Source organism: Coffea arabica, chromosome 10c (assembly GCF_036785885.1).
Source record: "Coffea arabica cultivar ET-39 chromosome 10c, Coffea Arabica ET-39 HiFi, whole genome shotgun sequence".
In the NCBI taxonomy this organism is placed as follows: domain Eukaryota; kingdom Viridiplantae; phylum Streptophyta; class Magnoliopsida; order Gentianales; family Rubiaceae; genus Coffea; species Coffea arabica.
The window spans coordinates 11,265,862-11,286,771 of NC_092329.1; the positions used below are offsets into that span (position 1 = coordinate 11,265,862).

Here is a 20,910-nt window from a genome sequence, read left to right on the forward strand (position 1 = left end):
CCAACTTTGAGGTCAATTTTGGTGATGTATTTGGATCCATGTAATTCATCCAGTAACTCATCAATAAGGGGCATAGGAAACTTGTTCTTGACTATTAGATCATTGAGCTGCTTGTAATTCACACAAAACCTCCATGAGCCATCCTTCTTTTTGACCAGAAGTACTGGTGAAGCAAAGAGGCTGCTGCTTAGCTGAATAATCCCAGTCTGGAGCATTTCCTGCACTAGCTACTCAATCTCAGTTTTCTGGATGTAGGGGCACCTATAGGGTCTTATTTGGAATGGCTTTGCCCCCTCCTTAAGGGTGATGTAGTGATCCTGGCTCCTCTCAGGGTGTAGTCCCTAAGGTTCTTGGAATACATCTTTAAATTCCTGTAATAGCTTCTCCATTTCTGGTGGTGTTGGCTCTTGGTATGGTTCCTTGTCCACCACTGCACTCACCTGTGTCAGAATCCCATATGCTTGTTTCCTGGTCCATTTGTACAGCCTACTTCCTCTTATCAGCTTCAATTGCACTGTATTGTCCTTCCCTTTTAGCTCTACCTGTTGTCTTTCCTTCCTAAACTTCATACTTAAACTTCTGAAATCAAATTCCATTGGACTGTACCTGGCTAACCAGTCAACTCCTAGTATCATGTCACACCCCCCAACCTCAGTGTATTGAACTGGTGTTGGAACTCATATCCCTGCATTTTCCATATCACAGGCTTAACAATGTTTCTAGACTGTAGTTTTTCTCCATTTGCCACCCTCACTGAAAGAGTTCCCCCTTATGTCCCTAATTTCAAGTTTTTGGCCACCTACTCATCAATGAAACATTGTGTACTGCCACCGTTAACCAGTGCAACAATGGCTTTTCCCTTAATCATCCCTTTGATCCTGATGGTCCTGTACTCACTTCCCCCTGCTAGGGCATGGATGGATACTTCCATGTGTTTGTTTTCTAACTCCCCTCTAATACAGTCACAGAACACATCAGTCTCATCTTTCTTCTCCCCCTCTACTTCAGTGGTTGCCATTTCTTCTTCCTCCATTATCAACAAGTTTAAATGAGACTGTCTGCACACATGTCCTATAGTATAAGGTTCAGCACATTTGAAACATAGTCTCTTCTCCCTCCTAAGGTTGAGTTCTGCTGGGGTGAGTCTTTTGAACTGGTTCTGAGTATTGGTGTAGTTGTTGTGTGTTTTAGGGATTGGTTTGTCAGGGAATTTAGGATAGTTTGGGGATTTGTCAGGAGGTTTTGTATAGTTTGGGGTCTTAAGCAAAGGTTTTTGGAAATTGGGGCTATTGGAAGTGGTTTTATGGATCTTCTGTAGGGCTCTTAGGTTCCTCTCCTATAGTTTGGTAACCTCTATGGCATTTGCTAGTGTCTTAGATTTGGCTATTTTTACCATGGTTACTATCTCCTCTTTCAATCCACTGAGAAAACAGGTTTTATAGTAGCAATCTTGTAAATGGGGAAGGAAAGGCATTACCAAGATTTTGAGCATTTCGAATTGCTCCAGGTAGTTAGCTACTGATCCTGTCTACATCAGTTTATTGAATTCTTCTATGGCTTCCTCAGGAGAGCCATCTCCAAATCTCTTGCATCCCATGGAATAGCATCTTTGCCATTAAACACTCCATGGAATCATATATCTAACTTATCTCTGAGATAGAGTTTTGCAACTTTAGATTTCATCTCCTCCTTCACCCCATTGATCTTAAAATACTTGTTGGCCTTCCTGATCCACTCTCTTGGGTTCTCCCCAGTGAATGTTGGCAGGTCCACCTTAGGCAATCTGGAGAGTGTTCTGTTTTCTCTGGACTCAGGTCTATCCTGGGCTCCCTTCTGCACCTCTCTCCTTCTGCTACCTTCCTGGTGTCCTAGTTCTGTCTCTGAGCTGCCGCCTATTAGATCCTTTCCTTTGTTATTTAGTTTTGCTAACACTTGTGCCATCATGTTCATCATACCTTCATACTTCTGATCTAGGCTTTTGAGAGCCTTCTCAGTGCTCTCCTGCCTGTGCTCCATGATCCTTACAGCCTGCTCCAGTCCATCACTCTTGTTAGCAAAAGTTCTGACTACACTCCCCAATTCAGTTACCTCCTTCCTTATCTCATCTTGATTTTTAGTCATTTTTCAATGGCTCGTAGCTAGCTCTGATACCACTGTTATGGTACAGAAACCAGAGAGGCCAGAGTTTGTAGGAATCAGAAGGAATCAAGCTCAAATAAAGAAAACCAATTAATAATGAATCAATGTAACAGTGAACGAATGAACTCGATCTTTCATTAATTGGATTTGGAAGAACAGAAATAATGGATTTAGCTAAGAAGGGGAAAGATTGAAGGAAAAATGGGGGGAGAACTGAGGATTGCTCCTCAAGTTAATTCAGACGAATCTGAGGGAATAATTCCAAAAAGCTACTGAAATGAAGCAGACAGGCCTGCTTTTAATGCTAACAAATCTTAACAGATTATTAACTAGACTAATAGGAATAAGACACGTGTCCTAATGCATCTGCAAGTTGCCACGCTTTTTGAATTTCTGTTAGAGCAGCTGAACTCCAAAAAAGGCGTGATTCTTTGATCACGCCTTCGATGACCTTCTGGTCCAGTGATCACGCCTTCTCCTGCTAACGTCTACACTTTCTTTGTTCCTGCTACCTAGCTCTTGCTCCTGTCTTCAGTTAAGCTCCCACTCCATTGCAGTAAATAGTTTCTTTGTCCATAATAATTATCTCTAAATATTTTGCCAAGATTTAATAGCATGAATTGTATGAGCCAACGATATTCCCACTTCACTCCTTATTTTACACCTATTTGTATGATTTAAACATCCATATAATATTCTACCTCACCAAATCCTTTTACATTTTTGATTAATCATATAACATCTTTTTAAATGTTTTATGAATTAGTATGTAGAACATAATAATTTCATTTTTTTTTCTCAACATACTAAAACTTTTCAACATGTAGTAGGTGTATTTAATCAAAATCATACTACTCTTATTTCAACTTATAAAGGAATGCTTTCCTATGGCGAATTTCTATTAACCTCATATGGGAACTCAAGAAAGACAATCCATTTCCTAGAATCTTATTAAATAGAGAATATTTTTTTTTGTTTGCAAAAATTCACATAATTGAGAGACTGGCAAACATAATGAGAAAATGAATAGTCTAGAACACACAACTCCCTAAAATACATCTAACTATATATAAATAAAGTATGAATTATTATTATTATTATTATACTTTATGTAATACCAAAAGTGTCATTTTGTTTGTTACTTTCACTTTTGGAGCTGACAAAATCCTTTTTTTTTTTTCCCTAGTTCAGCTTTGACCACATAGGTTCCTAGACAAGCAACAAAATGAGAAAACAAACAAAAAGAAAATTTTTCAAAAAATATACGAGATAATTTTATCTACTACTATTTGTTTGGCCAATATAATGTTTAACTTCTTTTTTTTTTAAGGGTTAAGTTAGGTTGGGCCATTTGAAAATAATAGTAATAAAAAAAAACTTTTGGAAAAAAGAAAAAATGACAGAATAAAACACCACGCGCTCATTCACCCGGGTAGGCCGTCGCCCGCCTGCCCGATAACATAATACAGCCTGCCGATAACATAATACTACCCTTTCGCTCCTTGTTTTTCCTCTTAAGTATTAATTGCCCTCGCTGCTGCCTTCCACTCGTTTCTACAATTCGAAAATTTGGCTTTTTTTTCAATTAAATCCCATATTCTTCTCGGATTCTAGCTTCTTTACCGAATTTAGATATTAAAAAAGCCGCCCTGGTTTCAGATTTTGTACTAATCCATTTTTTCGCTCTCCAGTCTAAGGTATGCCTAATTTTCCCCTTTTCTATTTCCATTTTATCTAAATTTCGCATTAGGATTTTCGATTTGACGCATGCTTATGTATGTATTCTGATTTGACGCATGTGTATGTATGTATACTTATTTGAGGTTTGCTGATTTATATAGTAAGTTATTTGATTCAGAGCTAGGGTTTATTTTTTGATTACTATCTGTTTTGGATTTATTGGGAATTAGGGATTTATATAGAATTAGGGTTTGTGCTGAACAGAGAACTTGTATAGGTATCTGATTAATTTTTTTTCTTTTTTGACAGGATTTCTGAATAATGTTCCCAATAGAACTTTTTTGGGCATTCTGTCGAACGCCTTATGGAACTGGATTTGATTGGAATATTATTTACTTTATTTTTAAAGAAATTTTCTACATAATGGCTTCCAGATTATCTGGTAGCCCTGTTGTGATAATTAAGATGTTTACGGTGAATATTCTTGTTTCAAGTTATCTAATGAGTCTATTTTCTGTGGACAGTTTTGAGAAATTAGGATTTTGCTACGAATTGGTGTTGGTGTCATCATGGATGATGTTAAGCAGAAATCAAGGAAGGAAGGTTCAGAGAAGGAGTCACTGAAGAGGAGTCACCGTGACAGAGAGGATAGGGACCGTGACAAAGAGAGGAATGGGGAGAGGTCCAAGGACAGGGACAGGGACCACCACCGTTCATCTTCTGATAGAAAGGAAAAAAAGGAGCGGGAGAGCCGTCACTCTGAGAGGGAGAGGAGTAGTGATGACAAATATAGGGATAGGGATAGGGACAGGGAGAGACACAAGGATCGGCACAAAGAGAAGGACAGGGAAAAGGAGAGGACTACTGGTCGGGATGCTGAAAGAGCTAGAGACAAGGGTAGAGACAAGGAAGACAGAGAAGTTGACAGGGAGAAGGAAGAAAAGGAGCGAGAGAGAGCAAAGGAAAGGGAGCGAGAGAGGGCAAAGGAGAGGGAGAGAGAGCGTGAAGAAAGAGAGAGGGAGAGAGAAAGAGATAGGGAGAGGGAGAGGGAGAGGGAGAGAAGGGAGAGGGATCGAGAAAGAGAGAAGGATAGGAAGGAGAGAGAGAGGGAGAAGGAGAGGGAGAGAATCAGAGAAAAGGAGAAGCGTCGTGAAGCAGATAGGGATTATAGTAGTGATGAAAATGGTGTCAGGGACCGTGACAGAAAGAGGCGGAGAAGAGATGATGACCATAAAGACAGGGATCGTGAACAGAGTAGCAAAAGCAGCAAGCACCGGGATGAGGTTGAAGTTAGTAGTCCCCAGAAAATGGAGGAGGAAGACTTTGTGGATAAGAAAGAGAACACACGAGAAGAAGATCTTGCTGAAGAACAGAGGAAATTGGATGAGGAGATGGAAAAGCGGAGGAGGAGAGTTCAGGAATGGCAAGAATTAAGAAGAAAAAGGGAGGAATCTGAGAGAGAAGTACTGGGAGTTGCAGCTAATGTAGAAGAACCCAAGTCTGGCAAGGCTTGGACCCTGGAAGGGGAATCTGATGATGAAGAAGCTCCATCTGAGAGAAAAGAAGATGCTGATATGAGTGTGGATGGAGGTGGCAAGACCATGGATGGGGATGGAGGTAGCATGGCTGTTGATTCTGAGAATGAGCATGTCATATCTGCAGCTGAGAATGGTGTTGGAGGTAGCATGGATGATGAAGAGATTGATCCCTTGGATGCTTTTATGAACTCTATGGTCTTGCCTGAAGTTGAGAGGCTTCATTCTGAGCCTCCTGCATCTGAAGACATGGATACTGGTTTGAAGGAGAAAAATGGCAGAGGCAACGGAGAACAGCCTAACAAAGGTGTGAATAAGTCTATGGGAAGGATCATTTCAGGCGAAGACTCTGATTCAGATTACGGCGATATTGAAAATGAGGAGGATCCCCTGGAGGATGAAGATGATGCAGAATTCATGAAAAGGGTAAAGAAAACTAAAGCAGAGAAACTTGGAGTTGTTGATCATTCTAAAATTAACTATGCTTCATTTCGAAAGAACTTCTATATTGAGGTGAAGGAGGTTGCAAAAATGACTTCTGAGGAAGTAGCTACTTACAGGAAAGAGCTGGAATTGAAGATACACGGAAAGGATGTTCCCAAGCCTGTTAAAACCTGGCATCAGACTGGGTTAGGAAATAAAATCTTGGAAACAATAAAAAAGCTGAACTATGAAACGCCCATGCCTATTCAGGCTCAAGCACTGCCCATCATTATGAGTGGCAGAGACTGCATCGGCATAGCGAAGACAGGATCTGGCAAAACTTTAGCATTTGTGCTGCCAATGTTGAGGCATATTAAGGATCAGCCTCCACTGAATTCAGGAGATGGGCCCATTGGACTCGTATTGGCACCAACCAGAGAGCTTGTCCAACAAATTCATAGTGACATCAAGAAGTTTTCTAAGGGATTGGGGCTCAGTTGTGTACCTGTTTATGGTGGTTCTGGTGTTGCCCAACAGATTAGCCAATTGAAACGAGGGGCAGAGATTGTTGTTTGCACTCCAGGTAGGATGATTGACATTCTTTGTACAAGTGCCGGTAAAATAACGAATCTGCGTCGGGTCACTTATTTGGTCATGGATGAAGCTGACAGGATGTTTGATATGGGCTTTGAACCTCAAATTACAAAGATCGTCCAAAATACACGACCAGATCGCCAAACAGTACTTTTTTCTGCTACTTTTCCCCGCCAAGTGGAAATACTGGCTCGTAAAGTATTGAACAAACCTGTTGAAATCCAGGTCGGTGGGAGAAGTGTTGTCAACAAAGATATAGCTCAACTGGTGGAGGTGAGACCTGAAAGTGATAGGTTCCTTCGACTTCTAGAAATTCTAGGTGAATGGTATGAGAAAGGAAAGATTTTGATTTTTGTCCACTCACAGGAGAAATGTGATGCATTGTTTAGAGACTTGCTCAAGCATGGTTACCCTTGCTTATCTCTTCATGGGGCCAAGGATCAAACAGATCGTGAATCCACCATAGCAGATTTCAAGAGTAATGTATGCAACTTGTTGATTGCAACAAGTATTGCTGCTAGGGGTTTAGATGTAAAGGAGCTTGAACTGGTGATTAATTTTGATGTTCCAAACCATTATGAGGACTATGTTCATCGTGTTGGGCGAACTGGTCGAGCTGGTCGAAAAGGCTGTGCTATTACATTTATATCAGAAGACGAAGCAAGATATGCACCAGATCTTGTCAAAGCTTTGGAACTTTCTGAGCAAGTTGTACCTGATGATTTGAAAGCTCTTGCTGATGGTTTCATGGCAAAGGTGAATCAGGGACTTGAGCAAGCCCATGGAACAGGTTATGGGGGTAGTGGATTTAAGTTTAATGAAGAGGAAGATGAAGTCAGGAAAGCTGCCAAGAAAGCACAGGCAAAAGAATATGGGTTTGACGAAGATAAATCTGATTCAGATGATGAAGAAGGTGTTCGAAAGGCAGGTGGTGACATTTCTCAGCAAGCTGTCCTTGCCCAAGCTGCTGCCCTTGCTGCTGCGACTAAGACAAGTGTGCCAACACCGATCCCAACTTCCCAGATTGGTGGATTACCTGTTTCTCTTCCTAGCATCCTCGCAAACATTCCATCTGTTACTTCAGTAGTCCCTGGGAGTGGGCCCAATGATGGTGCAGCCAGGGCCGCAGCATTGGCTGCTGCTATGAACTTGAAGCATACCTTTGCGAAGATTCAAGCTGATGCCATGCCTGAACATTATGAAGCTGAGCTGGAGATAAATGACTTCCCCCAAAATGCTCGTTGGAAGGTGACACACAAGGAAACTTTGTCCCCAATTTCTGAATGGACTGGAGCTGCCATCACAACTAGGGGGCAATTCTTCCCGCCTGGCAAGACAGCAGGTCCAGGCGAAAGGAAACTGTTTCTTTTCATTGAAGGCCCTACTGAGCAATCTGTCAAAAGGGCAAAAGCTGAACTGAAACATGTCTTGGAGGAGATCACAATGCAAGCATCTTCCCTTCCTGGTTCAGCCCAACCAGGAAAATACTCGGTTGTCTGATGAAGTTAGTCTCGGGATGCTGAATTTTTTTCTTATCTGTCCACAGTTATGGGTGCAAAATATTTCTTTGGCTGCATAATTGATCTAATATGTGAAACACTTCTTAATTTTTTTATGGGGTATATTTGTTGTTTAATCATTTGCTTTCATACATTTCTTATAAGACCTCACAATGTGTTGTTTCCATTCTTATTTGTGGAAGGAAAATGCAGGTTAAAGGAGGTAGAATCAGAAATTTGACTTGCACTTATAACAATGTTCAGCATTTTATTGTTAAATGAGCTTGTACTTAAAATCTTGGTTCTGTCAATTATACAATTGCTTTATTTATTGACATTCAAAAATTATTCGTGATCCTTCTGTTGGTTTCACTCTATGCTGGCACAGCAAGGAAAGATTAAGAATTATCAACAGGTAAATGGTGTTACGCTATTAATTTGGGAAGCTGCAAGGATCAAGATTGGGATGATCTGGGATCATGACAAATGTGCAAGATGGCAGTTAAAATTAAGTGACAGCTGAAGATTCTATGAGCCTTTTAGGTCTGTATATGGAGCAATCAGTTTGTGCACAGCCTTTCTATTTATAAGTTTGAATTTTACATCTCTTTTTCAAATTTAGTTTTATGCCAAATTTACTGCTTCTTCAGTTGTCTTCTTCTTCTTCTTCTTTTTTAACTTTTCGGTTAACTTCTGTCTTTTCATTAACTTTGTGTTGACTTTCTTGAGTTCTTGACTCTTGTGCAGGCTTAAGGTTGTACATTACCAATGCTTTTGTTATGATTGTTTTTAAAGTTATGCTGTGAAGGAATCTTTTTACCAAATTTCAGCAACTGCATCAATTTGCCTATTCTTCTTTTGTGACATGGATATTAATTTATTCCTCTCTGCTAACATTTTCAATTATTTGAAACAGGAACCTTTATTGCAAGTGGAAGTTTTTCCCCTCTCACGTATAGCCAAGCCTTTGCTTGTAGTGTAATAGGAAAAAGAGATGAGCATTGCTGCTGAATGATAATTGGAAACGTTTTCAAGCTTTGATGATGGGAGAATATGCTTGTTGTTGTTGAAAAGGAATATATCTCAATATTTTGACTTCTATTTTGTAGCTATATGGTTTTCAGCAATAGGAGCTTTGTTTGAATAAATTCTTGATTTCTAGGCTTTCAATCTTGAGAGCTTTTTGAAAGTGATAGACCTGTTGGTGAATCATAGACCTTTATGACAAGAGTAGCAATTTCATGAGGAGTTATTGATTAAAGCTTGGCTAGAGTCAATTCGAGGAAAGACTAGGCTGGCAACCTGATGCTAAGTTTTATGTAGCCAGATCAAAAAGTGGAGTCCTTTTCTAACATTTTATTGTTGTTTTGTAGTAGCACTTTTCATCTTGATAGTTCTATGATCTTTAACACAGTGTCATTTTTTCCCTTTTTTCTTGTACAGTTTGTGACTTCTACATCACATGATTATTAGTCTCGTTGACTAGAAGGAATGCATTGTACACAGGTACTTGTGTCAACGTATAACAACCTATGATTTGAACGTCTTGTTATTTCTTGGAGATGCAAGTATGCGAGACAACTTCAGAAAAGAAGCAAAAGGAGGGTATTTGTAGAGTGTAGTGATGAATAATCTTGGATTCTTTATAGAATATTTGTGATAAGTTGAAAAGGAGAAGGCCTAAATAAAATTGGTATTCAAGGTTGTGTTCTCTTGATGTTTATTGGAGCAAGGAGAAATTTGGTGATGAATGACCTCTGATTCTTAATTGGACAATTGTTTTTGTGACAAGCTGAAAAGGACAAAGGGCTTAATAGAATTGGAATTCAAGGGAGTGGTCTCTTGATGTTTCTTGGTGAAATTGGTCTCTGTTGCTACTATTATGGATGACCAACAAATAACCTTTTCTCCATTGTGCCATGATTTTCTGACATGTATCTGAATTTTTCTTTATGTAGCTATCTGTTTTGATCAATATGAGCTGTGATCTATGATCAAGAGATTCTTTAGGTATTTTGTATATTGTATTTGCTGATGTTCGTCTTGTCAGCTGGTTGAACAATATTGCTAAGGGTAAATAGTTTTGCATCCGGACGAAGCAAAGGGAAGTGCTGGGCGAGAAGGTGGAGCTAAGTGCCGATTATCGGGTTAGGATGGCTCAATAGGGCATCAAGGGAGCTGATTCATTCAGAAAAGCACTAGGAGCTTTGAAGGATGGCTCAGTAGGACGTCAAGGAGCTGATTCAGTCAGAAAAGCACAAGAAGCTTAGAAGGGCTTAGATTTACCAAAAAAAAAAAAAATTTTGCTGCCTCTAAAAATCAATGATTAGGGTTGCTGGAGGCAAAAGGAATTTACAGATTGCTGTTATTCATTTTTTGCTTTGTTTATTTACTCGCACTAAGAAATTACTGCTTTTTAAATAGTTTTACTGATGAACGTGCAACTTCTTCCTTATTGTTTGTTAGAATTACTTTGCAATGTTGCTGTGTGAGGAGGTCTTTTGGTTTTTAGCAGATAACCTGGAGCAGTCACTTTGTTAAGCAATAACGACGCATCGAAGTAATTCTGATATTTGCATCAAAGGTGCTAGTGAAAAACATTATAAAATGCTATGGCTAGGGGCTTACCTTGTCAGAACGTAGAAAATTTTGCTTTTCCTACGGGAAGCAAAAGGTTGTGACGATGCCATAATCTCTCAGCGGAGGTGTCGTCAGTTTACGTGAGAAGTATTTCGATATAAATATGCATGTGTGCGCGCGCGCGCGCGCAAATTTTTCTGTTTTAAGTACTCGTGGAAGGTAATTTTTCGCGTTCCTTTTTTTTTTTAAAGTATTTGACACAATCCTGTTGCCGGGCAACTGGTGGAAGATGCGTTTCCCTCCACCGTCCCAATCCAATTCCGCTAGTCGAACACCTCCTAGATGGAGCAACGGGTTTGTACGGGAGGGACCCGGATGATGAAAATATTTGAGCATGCTGAAGCTTTGATGATGTCGCTTTGGTCATATTTGCTTCGTCTTTCCTGTCAGCCATTCAGTCCGTTCCTTTTGGATCTTAAAATAAAACGAATACTTCACGGATACAGTAGCTTGGGGATGGGCTGAGTCGAGACAATCCTCTATGGATGTCAGCCCCAAAAGGTGCGAGGATGGGTTTGCTGATTGGACAAGGGGCACTGACAGCCGGCCAGAAAGATCAAATTTCGCCAGCAATGCAAACGGTCCGGAAAAATCATGTAACTCTGGCACAACTAAGGGTATCCACGATGGTTTACACTCCTAAGAGTGAAATTCACATATCACGTCAGTATTTCATTTTCTTCTTTTTTATTACACTTTCACTCACAATGGATTACTCTCCACAAGGTGTAATAGCATTGGTCCACAATGCATAACTCATGTCCCGTAAATAAATAAAGTAATTCTTAAAAATAATTTTGTTATTTTTAAAAAATAAAGTATTAACTTTCATTAAATTTTTTATCTTTTGAATTTTTTATTTTCTAAAAATAATAGTATTGATTTTAAGGTTGAACGATATATCTTTTTCTATCTCTCAAAACTAATATATTGTTATTTTTTGAAAAATAATTATGCAAACAAATTAAAACAAGTTATGATACTTGTTGCAAACTAATTATTATGCAAATTAAAACAAATTGTTATAGAATTTTTTATTTTCTAATAATAATTATGCAAATTTAGTGCACGGTTGGAAAAAATTAACGTTAAAACCATCAACGTTTGCTGGCCAAATTTCGAAGGAGTCCGCCATTTAATAATAAATGGCCCACCGATTACACGCATCATTCATTACACACATTATCAGGATGATGTGTGTAATGAATATTACACACCCATTACACAGCCACAATGGGTGGCCGTGTAATGGGTGGCCCATTACACTCCTTATACTCCGTCGGATGTGCTCTAATATGTACAAGCCACTACTCTAACTCTAACACAACTGACAACTGACATGTATAAACTCACATGAACAGCAGTTAAATATAGCATCTCTGTTACAAAAATATACAACCAGTGAACAATGAGTACAATCTGTTAAAAAACTCTTATACAGTTCAAGAAATGTTCCTACCCCTCTACATTGCAGATTGCTTGCAAATTGGTGGTTTTGAATGTTTTCTATATAGGTGTCAAACAAATCCATTTAACCAAATTTATCCATATCTGTCCATGAATAATTCGGTATAGGTATCTTAAGTTTTTAAATATAAATATAAATGAGTTATTCAATAATATTTATTTAATAAATTAATATAATTAGATAACCCATCAAATATAATTAATCCATTTAGAATTATCTTCACAATCACATCCATTACCTTTGACCAAACGAAACATAAAAAGTGGAGAACCTCATGGAAAGGTGGGAGAATTTGCTGGCCAGTTTTCAACTTAAAGATAAAGAATAACTATACACAAAGATTTTTTTGTCATGTTTTCATTTGTATTTTCCTGGTATCCAATTTTAAGTTCATAAGTTAGTCCTTTCATCATTGTTTGATCTCTCTTTTTCATGATTCCAAATCCTTTCCCTATTGCGCAGCAAGAATACCTAGATTTGTCAAAAGGCGCTGCTGAAAATTATCATCATTCTTGGTGGAAGAGGCAATAATTAATTGGTGCTTTTCTTTTTTTTCAGCTCAATTATTCTCTTAAAAAAAGAGGCTATAGTCATTTTGTCATGATATCCTACTTAATTTTTTTTCTTTAGATTCTTCATTTTGTCATGATGTTAACTACTTTTATTTCAATTATTATTTTTATTTGTTGATTTCATCTTATCATTTTATTTTCTCATAGTTTGTAAACTTGCTCATTTTTTAGTGTTATCAATTTATGACAAGTTTGAGCCTCCTTTCCTACCTTTTCAAAATGAAATTTTAAATTTACACACAAAAAAATGCTAGGGATTAAAAGTGCAACGGATTTTCTGTAGCACTCTCTTTCTTACATTTTATTATATTGTTATTTCTCCTTTATAAACATCATATTTTAGTTCTATTTTGTTTTCTTAAAATTCAGTAAGTATTAACTGAGTAAAAAAAAAATACAATAGTCTCAAAAAAGCAATATATAATAGAAATTTTAAAAAGTAAAATTTTCATTAAAAAAGAATCTCATTTTTTATGCATTTTAATTTTTTAAGTTTGTTAAATTTTGTGTTTTACTAAGCTAATAGTTATTGAATTTTAAGAAAATGAAAAAAAATAAAACATCATAATTATAAAGAAAAATAGCAATATAATAAAAAAATAGAACAAAGAATGATATAAAGAGTGGAACAAAAGGTCTGTTTCAGGTTACTAGTTTTTGGATCCAGTTTTTACGTTAACTTTCATTTATTTAGTCCAATATTCTTATTGTTCAATTGTTAAATAGTATATAATTTTGCAATATAGTGCACGAATAGGAAGAAAGTGGTAATTAGACTTCTTGAGCATTATAAATAAATATTTAAAATTAATGATGGTGCAAACGGCAGACAGTGGTATAAATTGATAATTTAGTTTACAAAATAAATTTAGATAAGTTTGTAAAAAGTTAGAATACATGGATTGTAAATGAGTAATTAAGTTACCCAACTCATTTTTAACTTACACATTTATACCCATCTAATTAAATGGATATAATTGAGTTGAATCACTTATACCTATTATCCATTTTAATCCATCCAAAACCGCCCAAGTCACTCATTTTGACACGTTTAGTTTTCTTGAACATTCGCCAATCACTACTACAGCAGATTTAGCAGCTCCAGGTGATATTTGCTTTAGTCGGGATGGCCGCTTCTTCCTGATCTTATTGGGCCTTCAGAGAAATAGAGCCAAAAAGGATGAAAAAGAATATTTTGAATGCCTACAGAGACAACCAGTACTAGAACGTACCATATTACACACTTTTTCCCAGCTCCCAATTTCAAGGGAAAAAGTCAGAAAATAGATACTGCTCAGATGAGATTTTGAGATCAGAACTTCAGAAAAACTTCTAATCAAACTATTTTCCTCTCATGCTTGACAATTTGATCCAGAAGAAACAGCAAATGCAACAATGAATTGCAAGGAATAATTTACACTACATGATTTTTTGCCTCACTGTATCATTCCGCAAATACTTCCATTCCAACTGGGATAAAACTTAAGAACCCCCGTGGCGGTTAACCAGGACAGAGCGGTAAAGGGCAGCAACATGCAGAAAACAGATGAACAATATGATAAGATCATCCAGAAGCCCTATTATACCCAAAACCCCTGTGAAGAGAGTAAATATGTTGAAGCAACGTGTGATAAACCAAATATTAGTCAACAGTAAGGAAAACAAAATCAAGATTGCAAAATACCTTCTGGGATAATATCCACTGGACTTAGAACATAGATAGTACTTAGCACGGCCTGCATATACAGAAAACTATAATAAATTGTCCATGACGGAAGATTTTCATTCAAAATCCATAAAAAATCTAGGATTCTGCGAGCAATCACGTGGCCTAGACCAAGAAATATAGTTACAAGATAATATGTTTGTGTGTGGGTGTGTGGGCTGCATTAGCAGGTAAGTAGCATTCATACTGCAGGAAACAGGATGTGTCTGTGTGTGTGTGTTATCTGACTTAACTGCCAAATAGACCCGTGCCCTGATGACTAGTGGAAGGGATCTTTGAGGATCCATTATATCTCGTAACAACCTCCTTAGAAGGAAAGGTAAGTCTTGCATTCTCTGCCCAAAAAAAAAAAAAAAAGGGATCATCCATCAACTTTCACCACAAGGTTAATTGTCTTTTACATCTCTTATATAAATCCAAACGACATCACTGTAGATGAACCAGGCTTAAAGATAAGACTTTCTCAAGCTATGTTCAGAAATACTGCGAATGCTTTTACGGAAAAAAGATGAACAAATAATTTCAGGGAAAATACCAAAATATCACTTTCAAGTCCTAAACTACAAGACCTTTTACAAAAAAGAATACAGGTCAACAGATTATAAGACCTGTAAAAGGAGTCCTCGTGAAGAAGGAATGACAAACACAGCATGTATAAGGTGATGCCAAAGTTCAGCATTGCAGGAGCATCACATCTACTACTATCTCAATTTTTGGTACTACAGAATTTAGTTGACTTTTCAAAGCATTTGAATAACAATTAATAAGAAATTCTTAATTACAGATCAAAAGCTATTTATGCAGATATCACCCAGCAGTCACAAGATGGTCTATAAAGGAAAATTGGGAACATGGATAAAAACAAAACTGAGGTCAAATTTTAGAAATGGACAATTTAATTATTTTGAAGTAAGAGAATCAAAATCCCATACACAATAATGCAACTCACCTAAAACTTTATCTTTTCAAACAAGAGAACTAAAGCCCCAGCCAAAGTGGGTAATGAAATGCAACTTAGCTAAATTTTTATCACATTATCTAAGATGAAATACATAAAACCTCTTTCTACAATTGGATCTCCAAGGGCCATGCATTCGCTAAAATATGTCTAGTAGGCTATCTCATTGCATATAACGTGCTTGATACTTCCCCTTTGAACAAAATACAATAACTATGGAAGCAAAAAGCAACTAGTTGATGATAGACGAGTTACAGATTGAAAGTGTTAGAAGGTTGACAGAATAAAGCAGAAAGGTTAAAACATATTCTGAAAAGGTGAGAATAAAATAACTTGAAAGAAATGCATTCAGACAAAGATGCATAATGCAATTGTCTACTGTTTAATTTCATACAGCATGAACACATGCAAAAACCGGACTCATGCAGCTTAATATCCAAATTTATTACCATAAAAAAAAGCATTTAATTCAAATTTTAGCTAAAAAGCACCCGTAGGTGGCCCAGTTCAACCCTATTTATCACATTAAAATGGGTAACGGAGTCTTTAGAAATCTAATAAACTTTTATACAAGTTTCCATGTCTATGGTGTCCATTCTAACTTCTATAGATATGTGGAAGACTATACCAAAATTCCCTTAAAGCTGTTTCACTCTAAAAAGAAATTCCTTAAATATAAGTTTAGATTCAGAATGCTTGATGTGAACTCAAATCCCAAGAGAAAAAGGATAATCAGACAGTTAGGAAAGGCTTGATAACATGTACAATCTGGTTTAGTTATTGACAAAGCTACTTGGAAGCTCAGCCTCAGGAGTATAATTTGATTTTCTATCCAATGACATTTTAACATATTTGTTACCCCATACGTCTATAAATCCATCTATCTCTAAGTGGGGCAAGCATGGCAGCAGAATCATGAGTGATGGTGAGATTAGGACCATGTCAAATTGCTGGCTTATTAGGAACCTTAAGCATGCAAAAAGGTTCAGCTGCTTGCCCTATACCCAACAGTTTCGCCTCCTAATTGACACAAAAGCTCATAAGGTCTATCTCCCCTTCATAACAAATTAGCCTTACATTCTTAGGTCATAAGTCATCTTTATATGCTCTCAAGGAAGATGTACAGCTTAGCAACATTTTCCCATAACTGCTTCCATAACTAGTGGTTTTCCTAAGAGGCATGAACCAATCAAGCAACTCGCCCAAACTTAACATTCGATCGGTAAACTTACAGGTGTTTGTCAGAAAAGATTTAAAAACATGTTCTAAAGTTCAACTTCAATTTTCTATCCATATAAGCAAGAAAATCAATTCAGAAAGATAAAACATTGATAACATAATAAAAAGAACTCATACACGTCTGCCTGACGATGTCTCATGTCTGTGTGTGCATGTAGAGTTCTTGTACAAAGGAAGAAGCCAAAGTCAATTGGAGTGGGTTTTGCAATTTTTTGACCTCAATAGTCTATAAGAGGTAATAACTTAAGGGATTGAACAAAATCTCAAAAAACATCAAAAAAGCATCCAGCCAATCAGATCTAAAGTATCACCAAGAGCGTAATTTTTTGTGAATGCAGAAAATTATGCTACACTTCTGCCACACAAAAAGAGAGAGAGAGAGAGCAAACAAATAACTTGAATCTCATTGCTGATTAACAACAGCAGCAGTAGCTCTCTTAACCATTTTAACTACTAAAGCAAACCATGCAAAATGCAGCCATCCATGGATAACAGAAAAGAAATAAAGAAGCAAAATGCACAATTCAAATATTGTGCACAAATGTACTCATACAAGGTCTGGTAAAACAATGTTAAAAGAAATTAATATTCCACACTTGGAAGCAAAGGCAATGGAAAGTGTAAAGTGATTCAAAACAGATTAAAAAAAACCTTTTTTTAGCAGTACCGTACATCAGTTCCCAGTAAGAAAAGGATTGGCAGCACACAAAAATGAAATACCAAGGTTTACCATCCACAATGCTAGCAGAATTAAATACAATTGCATGAACGCTTCCAAAGAATAAGAAAACATCAGGCAAAAAAATATAACATATGGATGTGTTCTTGTACTGAAATAAAAAAGTTTTCATCTTCTAGAAGTAGCTCAAAGTTTCAAATTGCCGGCTTCAGGAATGCACTGAACACAAACACATACCTGGACGAGATCATTTGAGCGCTCACTAAATAGACGGTTATAAGTTTCCACCTTTTGCAGAATCTCTGATACCTCAGCATTGTGCCGCAGCCTTGATGATGCCTCACTAGGAATCAACAATGTAATCTGACGGCGACATAAAGGACATTTGCATGGCTGAAGAGCAGGTCCATGATTCCAAACTTGTAATATGCAATTCGCTGAGAAAAAAGAGTGCATTTTTCAACATATCACATTATACTTAACTATTTAACAAAAGGGCTTAAGTGCAATTTGCATCAAGTCTCCCTAACCATGTTAGACCACAAGGGTCTGGCACATTTCATTTTTCACCTGACTTCATAAAGACATGACCCAAATATTGCTAGCACGTTTGATCATACTCCGAACACAAAACCCAATGGGAATGTAGTTCCTATCCCATTAGAAGATTAACAGTACTAATGACCTTAAATTATAATACCAACATGAAAGAATTAACCAAATGAAAAGAAAGCTAACACTGAAAAGTTTCTGATGTTAGTCTAGACCACGTAATTCTTAGAGTAAGAAAAATCCAGTTAATATCTTTTTAAGATCCATACAGAAACTTTCTTTAGAATGCATGTACATTAAAATGCAGTCCTTAACATAGCCATGTAGCATGAAGATATTACTGCATCCAAAAGAATTTAGAATGTTTCATATAATTACTTGTGAAATTTTATATCATTTTTACCCCCACAACCTGAGTTTTACAAAGACAGCAGCTTATTATTTAACTGCAAGAAACTTGCCTCTATTTCTGAAATGGTCAAATGCTGGGCCAAGATATAAATCAAGGATAAGACTAGCAGAAGAGTAGAAGGAGGAAAAGTTTAAAAGGAGAATTGCCATTGAAAAGTCTTCTTATAACTGGAATTATCTAGTGGTCAATTTACTTGTTCAAATAATCCCCAATTAGGTAGCCACCCTTAAATTTTGCACTTCTAGGTCCAGCAAATGCCAGGGCCACAGTTGCTATATCAGCTGTATGATGAGTTTCAAAGTACTATTTTGGTATGTAGGCATGCCGAAAACCTAAAATGTACATAATACAGATAATCTTTCTGTCATTGAGGTTAGCTATCAATTGTTCCCATCAAATGATATGAGAACTTTATGTGTATCATATGATTAGTACTCCAAACCAAATTCAATTCAGCAATTGATATACTTATTTTCTTAAAATGCATCTATGCACAATATAAACATTTTCAGATTATAAGAAATTGGAAAGGTGGATGTATGAAGAGATGTACAACATATATGCATCTATACATGTGGAAATATGCAGATTGAACACAAATCATTCTCACAGGGTTCATTCTATTGACCTTTCATCTTCTACTGCCACCAAGTAAGTTGCTGCTGGGTATATGTTCAATATTGTTCTATGCTTCAGCCCTCGATATCCCAAAAGCAAAATTCATTTTGATATTATGCAGCCCCAGGATGTATTACCTTTGAGTCTTTACCTACAACTGTGTTGGGCGAGTGGCATAGCTCTCATATCTCCAAGACATGACTGTCGGGAAAACTACTTAGGCAATGTCACCATAATATTCAACCAAACCAATATTACACCAAATGGAGAAGTACAAGAAGGCTCTAGAAAAGCCTTCCCTCAACATGTGGATTATAGAACCAGGAACGCTACTTAATTCGCAATTAAGGTGGCAGCACCCATGTGGGATCCTAAGGACAACAATCTTTCTATGCAAAATAGGACTACATAATCCACTAGTTTGGGTCACCTCCACTTTCAGAATCCTTCTGAGGCCAACCTCAATCGGTTAATGGACTATCCCATACATAACCAAATTATCAAATAAAACACTTATACAAAAGAAAGAAAGAACAACATCCATCACAATCATTAATCATGACTAGTAATTCATCAATCAAGAAAATCTCCACGCAAAATCCATTCTTTTTCCCATTAATCTCCATTTCTACTTTCCCTGACGAAAAAGGAAAAATAAGCAGAACCCATTTGAGAAAAAGGAAAACCAAGAAAAGGGTTGGTCTCACTTACTGCAAAACCAGTGAGAGCAATTAGCTTGGGAAGGGAGATGGAAATTGCCGTGACATATTGAGCAGAAATCATTCTCCGGCGGCCCGTCCATCAATCTTTCTTTTGACAACTATTACTACCATACAAAAATCTGATTTCTCTATTTCTTATTGAATAATGTCTGTATTTTCATAAACATGCTTAACTGCTGAGCTAACAAGAATCTGATCTCTCTATTTCTTAACTGCTGAGTTTTCTCTGGTGACTTTTGTTTTCCAGCAAGGCTGCCAATGTCCTTTTCTGGGGGACTTCACTTCTTTTCTTTTTTTTCACTTCTTTTCTTTGTTTTTTTTTTTCAAGCACTTTACTTCGTTCATGTAAATTTATATTAGGGGCTTAATTTGCTCTGACTTGACTTTATTTTAATGCATCTTTATTTATCAAAAATAAATAAATTTATATTAGGGATAATTTCAGAAATCTCCCTTGAAATTTTTAACTATTTCACTAGCTTCCCTACAAATTTTGAAAATTACTACCCTCCCTTGAAGTTAATTATTTTGTAACATTAAGGTCCAATCAAAAATTAAAATGTGATATTGCGAGAGAGAAAATAATATAATTCCATCATAACCCTCATCTACTACATTATTTAATTAATTCAATACCAAGCCACATATTAAAACACACTAAAATTTGTTATTTATCATTAGGAATCAAATCACATATATATAAAAAAAATAGTTTTTTTAAATATTTTTCACTTAATACAAGATCCAAATTACTTTTTTCAATTGCATACCCATTATCAAATATGATCAACAATAAATAATCAAAAAAATTTGCAATCAAAATATTACAGAGAACAAATTTTAACGTCATAAATATCCTTGTCAGCATATTAAGATTAATTGCTAAGATTTCTATGATATTAAAGTTCACTCTTTGTAATATTTTGGCTACAGATTTTTTTGATAATTTCTTGTTGATCATATTTGATAATGAGTTTGTAACTAAAAATAGCAATTTGGATCTTACATTAAGTGAAATGTATAGAATGATATACTATTTTTGATACCATATGTGATTTAATCCCTGATGATAAATAGCAAATTTTAATGTTTTCTTTAATATTTAGGGTAGTGTTACATTAATTAAACAATTTAGTAGAAGAGAGGCAATGGTAAAATTATATTATTTTTTCTCTCATAATATCACTTTTTAATTGTTGGTTGGTCCTAAATGTTTCTAGATAATAAACCTCAAGGGAGGTTAGTGTAATCTTTAAAACTTGGAAGAAGGTCAATGAAATAGTCAAAAAAATCAGGGGAGGTTCTGAAATTATCCCTTTATATTAATTAGTGGGTCTAGTCTAGAATTTTAGGTCCTAAATAGAGGCCTATTTAGATAGGAGATTATTTGGAATACTATTTAAAATAAGTATTGAAGTACTTTTTATGATATGATGTTGAACTTTGGCCTAATC

At 36.4% G+C, this 20,910-nt stretch overlaps 2 protein-coding genes across 4 annotated transcripts; one reads left to right on the forward strand and one right to left on the reverse strand.

Annotated features, from left to right (window-relative positions):
- The first annotated feature begins 3,559 nt into the window (after positions 1-3,559).
- Positions 3,560-8,010, forward strand: LOC113714528 (DEAD-box ATP-dependent RNA helicase 45-like). 2 transcript variants are annotated; one of them, XM_027238417.2, is made up of 3 exons: positions 3,560-3,836; positions 4,129-4,261; positions 4,344-8,010. In XM_027238417.2, exon 3 carries the CDS (start codon positions 4,389-4,391, stop codon positions 7,869-7,871), a length of 3,483 nt encoding a protein of 1,160 aa, XP_027094218.1. In that variant the 5' UTR covers positions 3,560-3,836; positions 4,129-4,261; positions 4,344-4,388; the 3' UTR covers positions 7,872-8,010. The 2 variants fall into 2 exon arrangements, with proteins under 2 accessions (XP_027094218.1, XP_027094219.1); XM_027238418.2 differs by lacking the exon at positions 4,129-4,261.
- Positions 8,011-13,731: 5,721 nt separating this feature from the next.
- On the reverse strand, positions 13,732-19,716 carry LOC113713574 (uncharacterized). Of its 2 annotated transcripts, XM_027237326.2 has the most exons (5): positions 19,446-19,716; positions 17,390-17,589; positions 14,510-14,611; positions 14,235-14,286; positions 13,732-14,145 (listed from the first exon to the last, which is right to left on the reverse strand). In XM_027237326.2, the coding sequence occupies exons 1-5, from the start codon at positions 19,534-19,536 to the stop codon at positions 14,033-14,035; spliced, it is 558 nt and encodes a 185-aa protein (XP_027093127.1). In that variant the 5' UTR covers positions 19,537-19,716; the 3' UTR covers positions 13,732-14,032. The 2 variants fall into 2 exon arrangements, with proteins under 2 accessions (XP_027093127.1, XP_071925784.1); XM_072069683.1 differs by lacking the exon at positions 14,510-14,611 and having other exon boundaries at positions 13,855-14,145; positions 19,446-19,671.
- Positions 19,717-20,910: the final 1,194 nt, after the last annotated feature.

Excerpts from the sequence above, each read along its gene's own strand:
- LOC113714528 (XM_027238417.2), top strand. The coding sequence starts at position 4,389 with ATGGATGATGTTAAGCAGAAATCAAGGAAGGAAGGTTCAGAGAAGGAG.
- LOC113713574 (XM_027237326.2), bottom strand. The coding sequence starts at position 19,536 with ATGGACGGGCCGCCGGAGAATGATTTCTGCTCAATATGTCACGGCAAT. Across the intron at positions 17,590-19,445 it reads TTGCTCTCACTGGTTTTGCA|CGAATTGCATATTACAAGTT; the intron begins GTAAGTGAGACC and ends CTTTTTTCTCAG. Across the intron at positions 14,146-14,234 it reads AGTGGATATTATCCCAGAAG|GGGTTTTGGGTATAATAGGG; the intron begins GTATTTTGCAAT and ends CTCTCTTCACAG.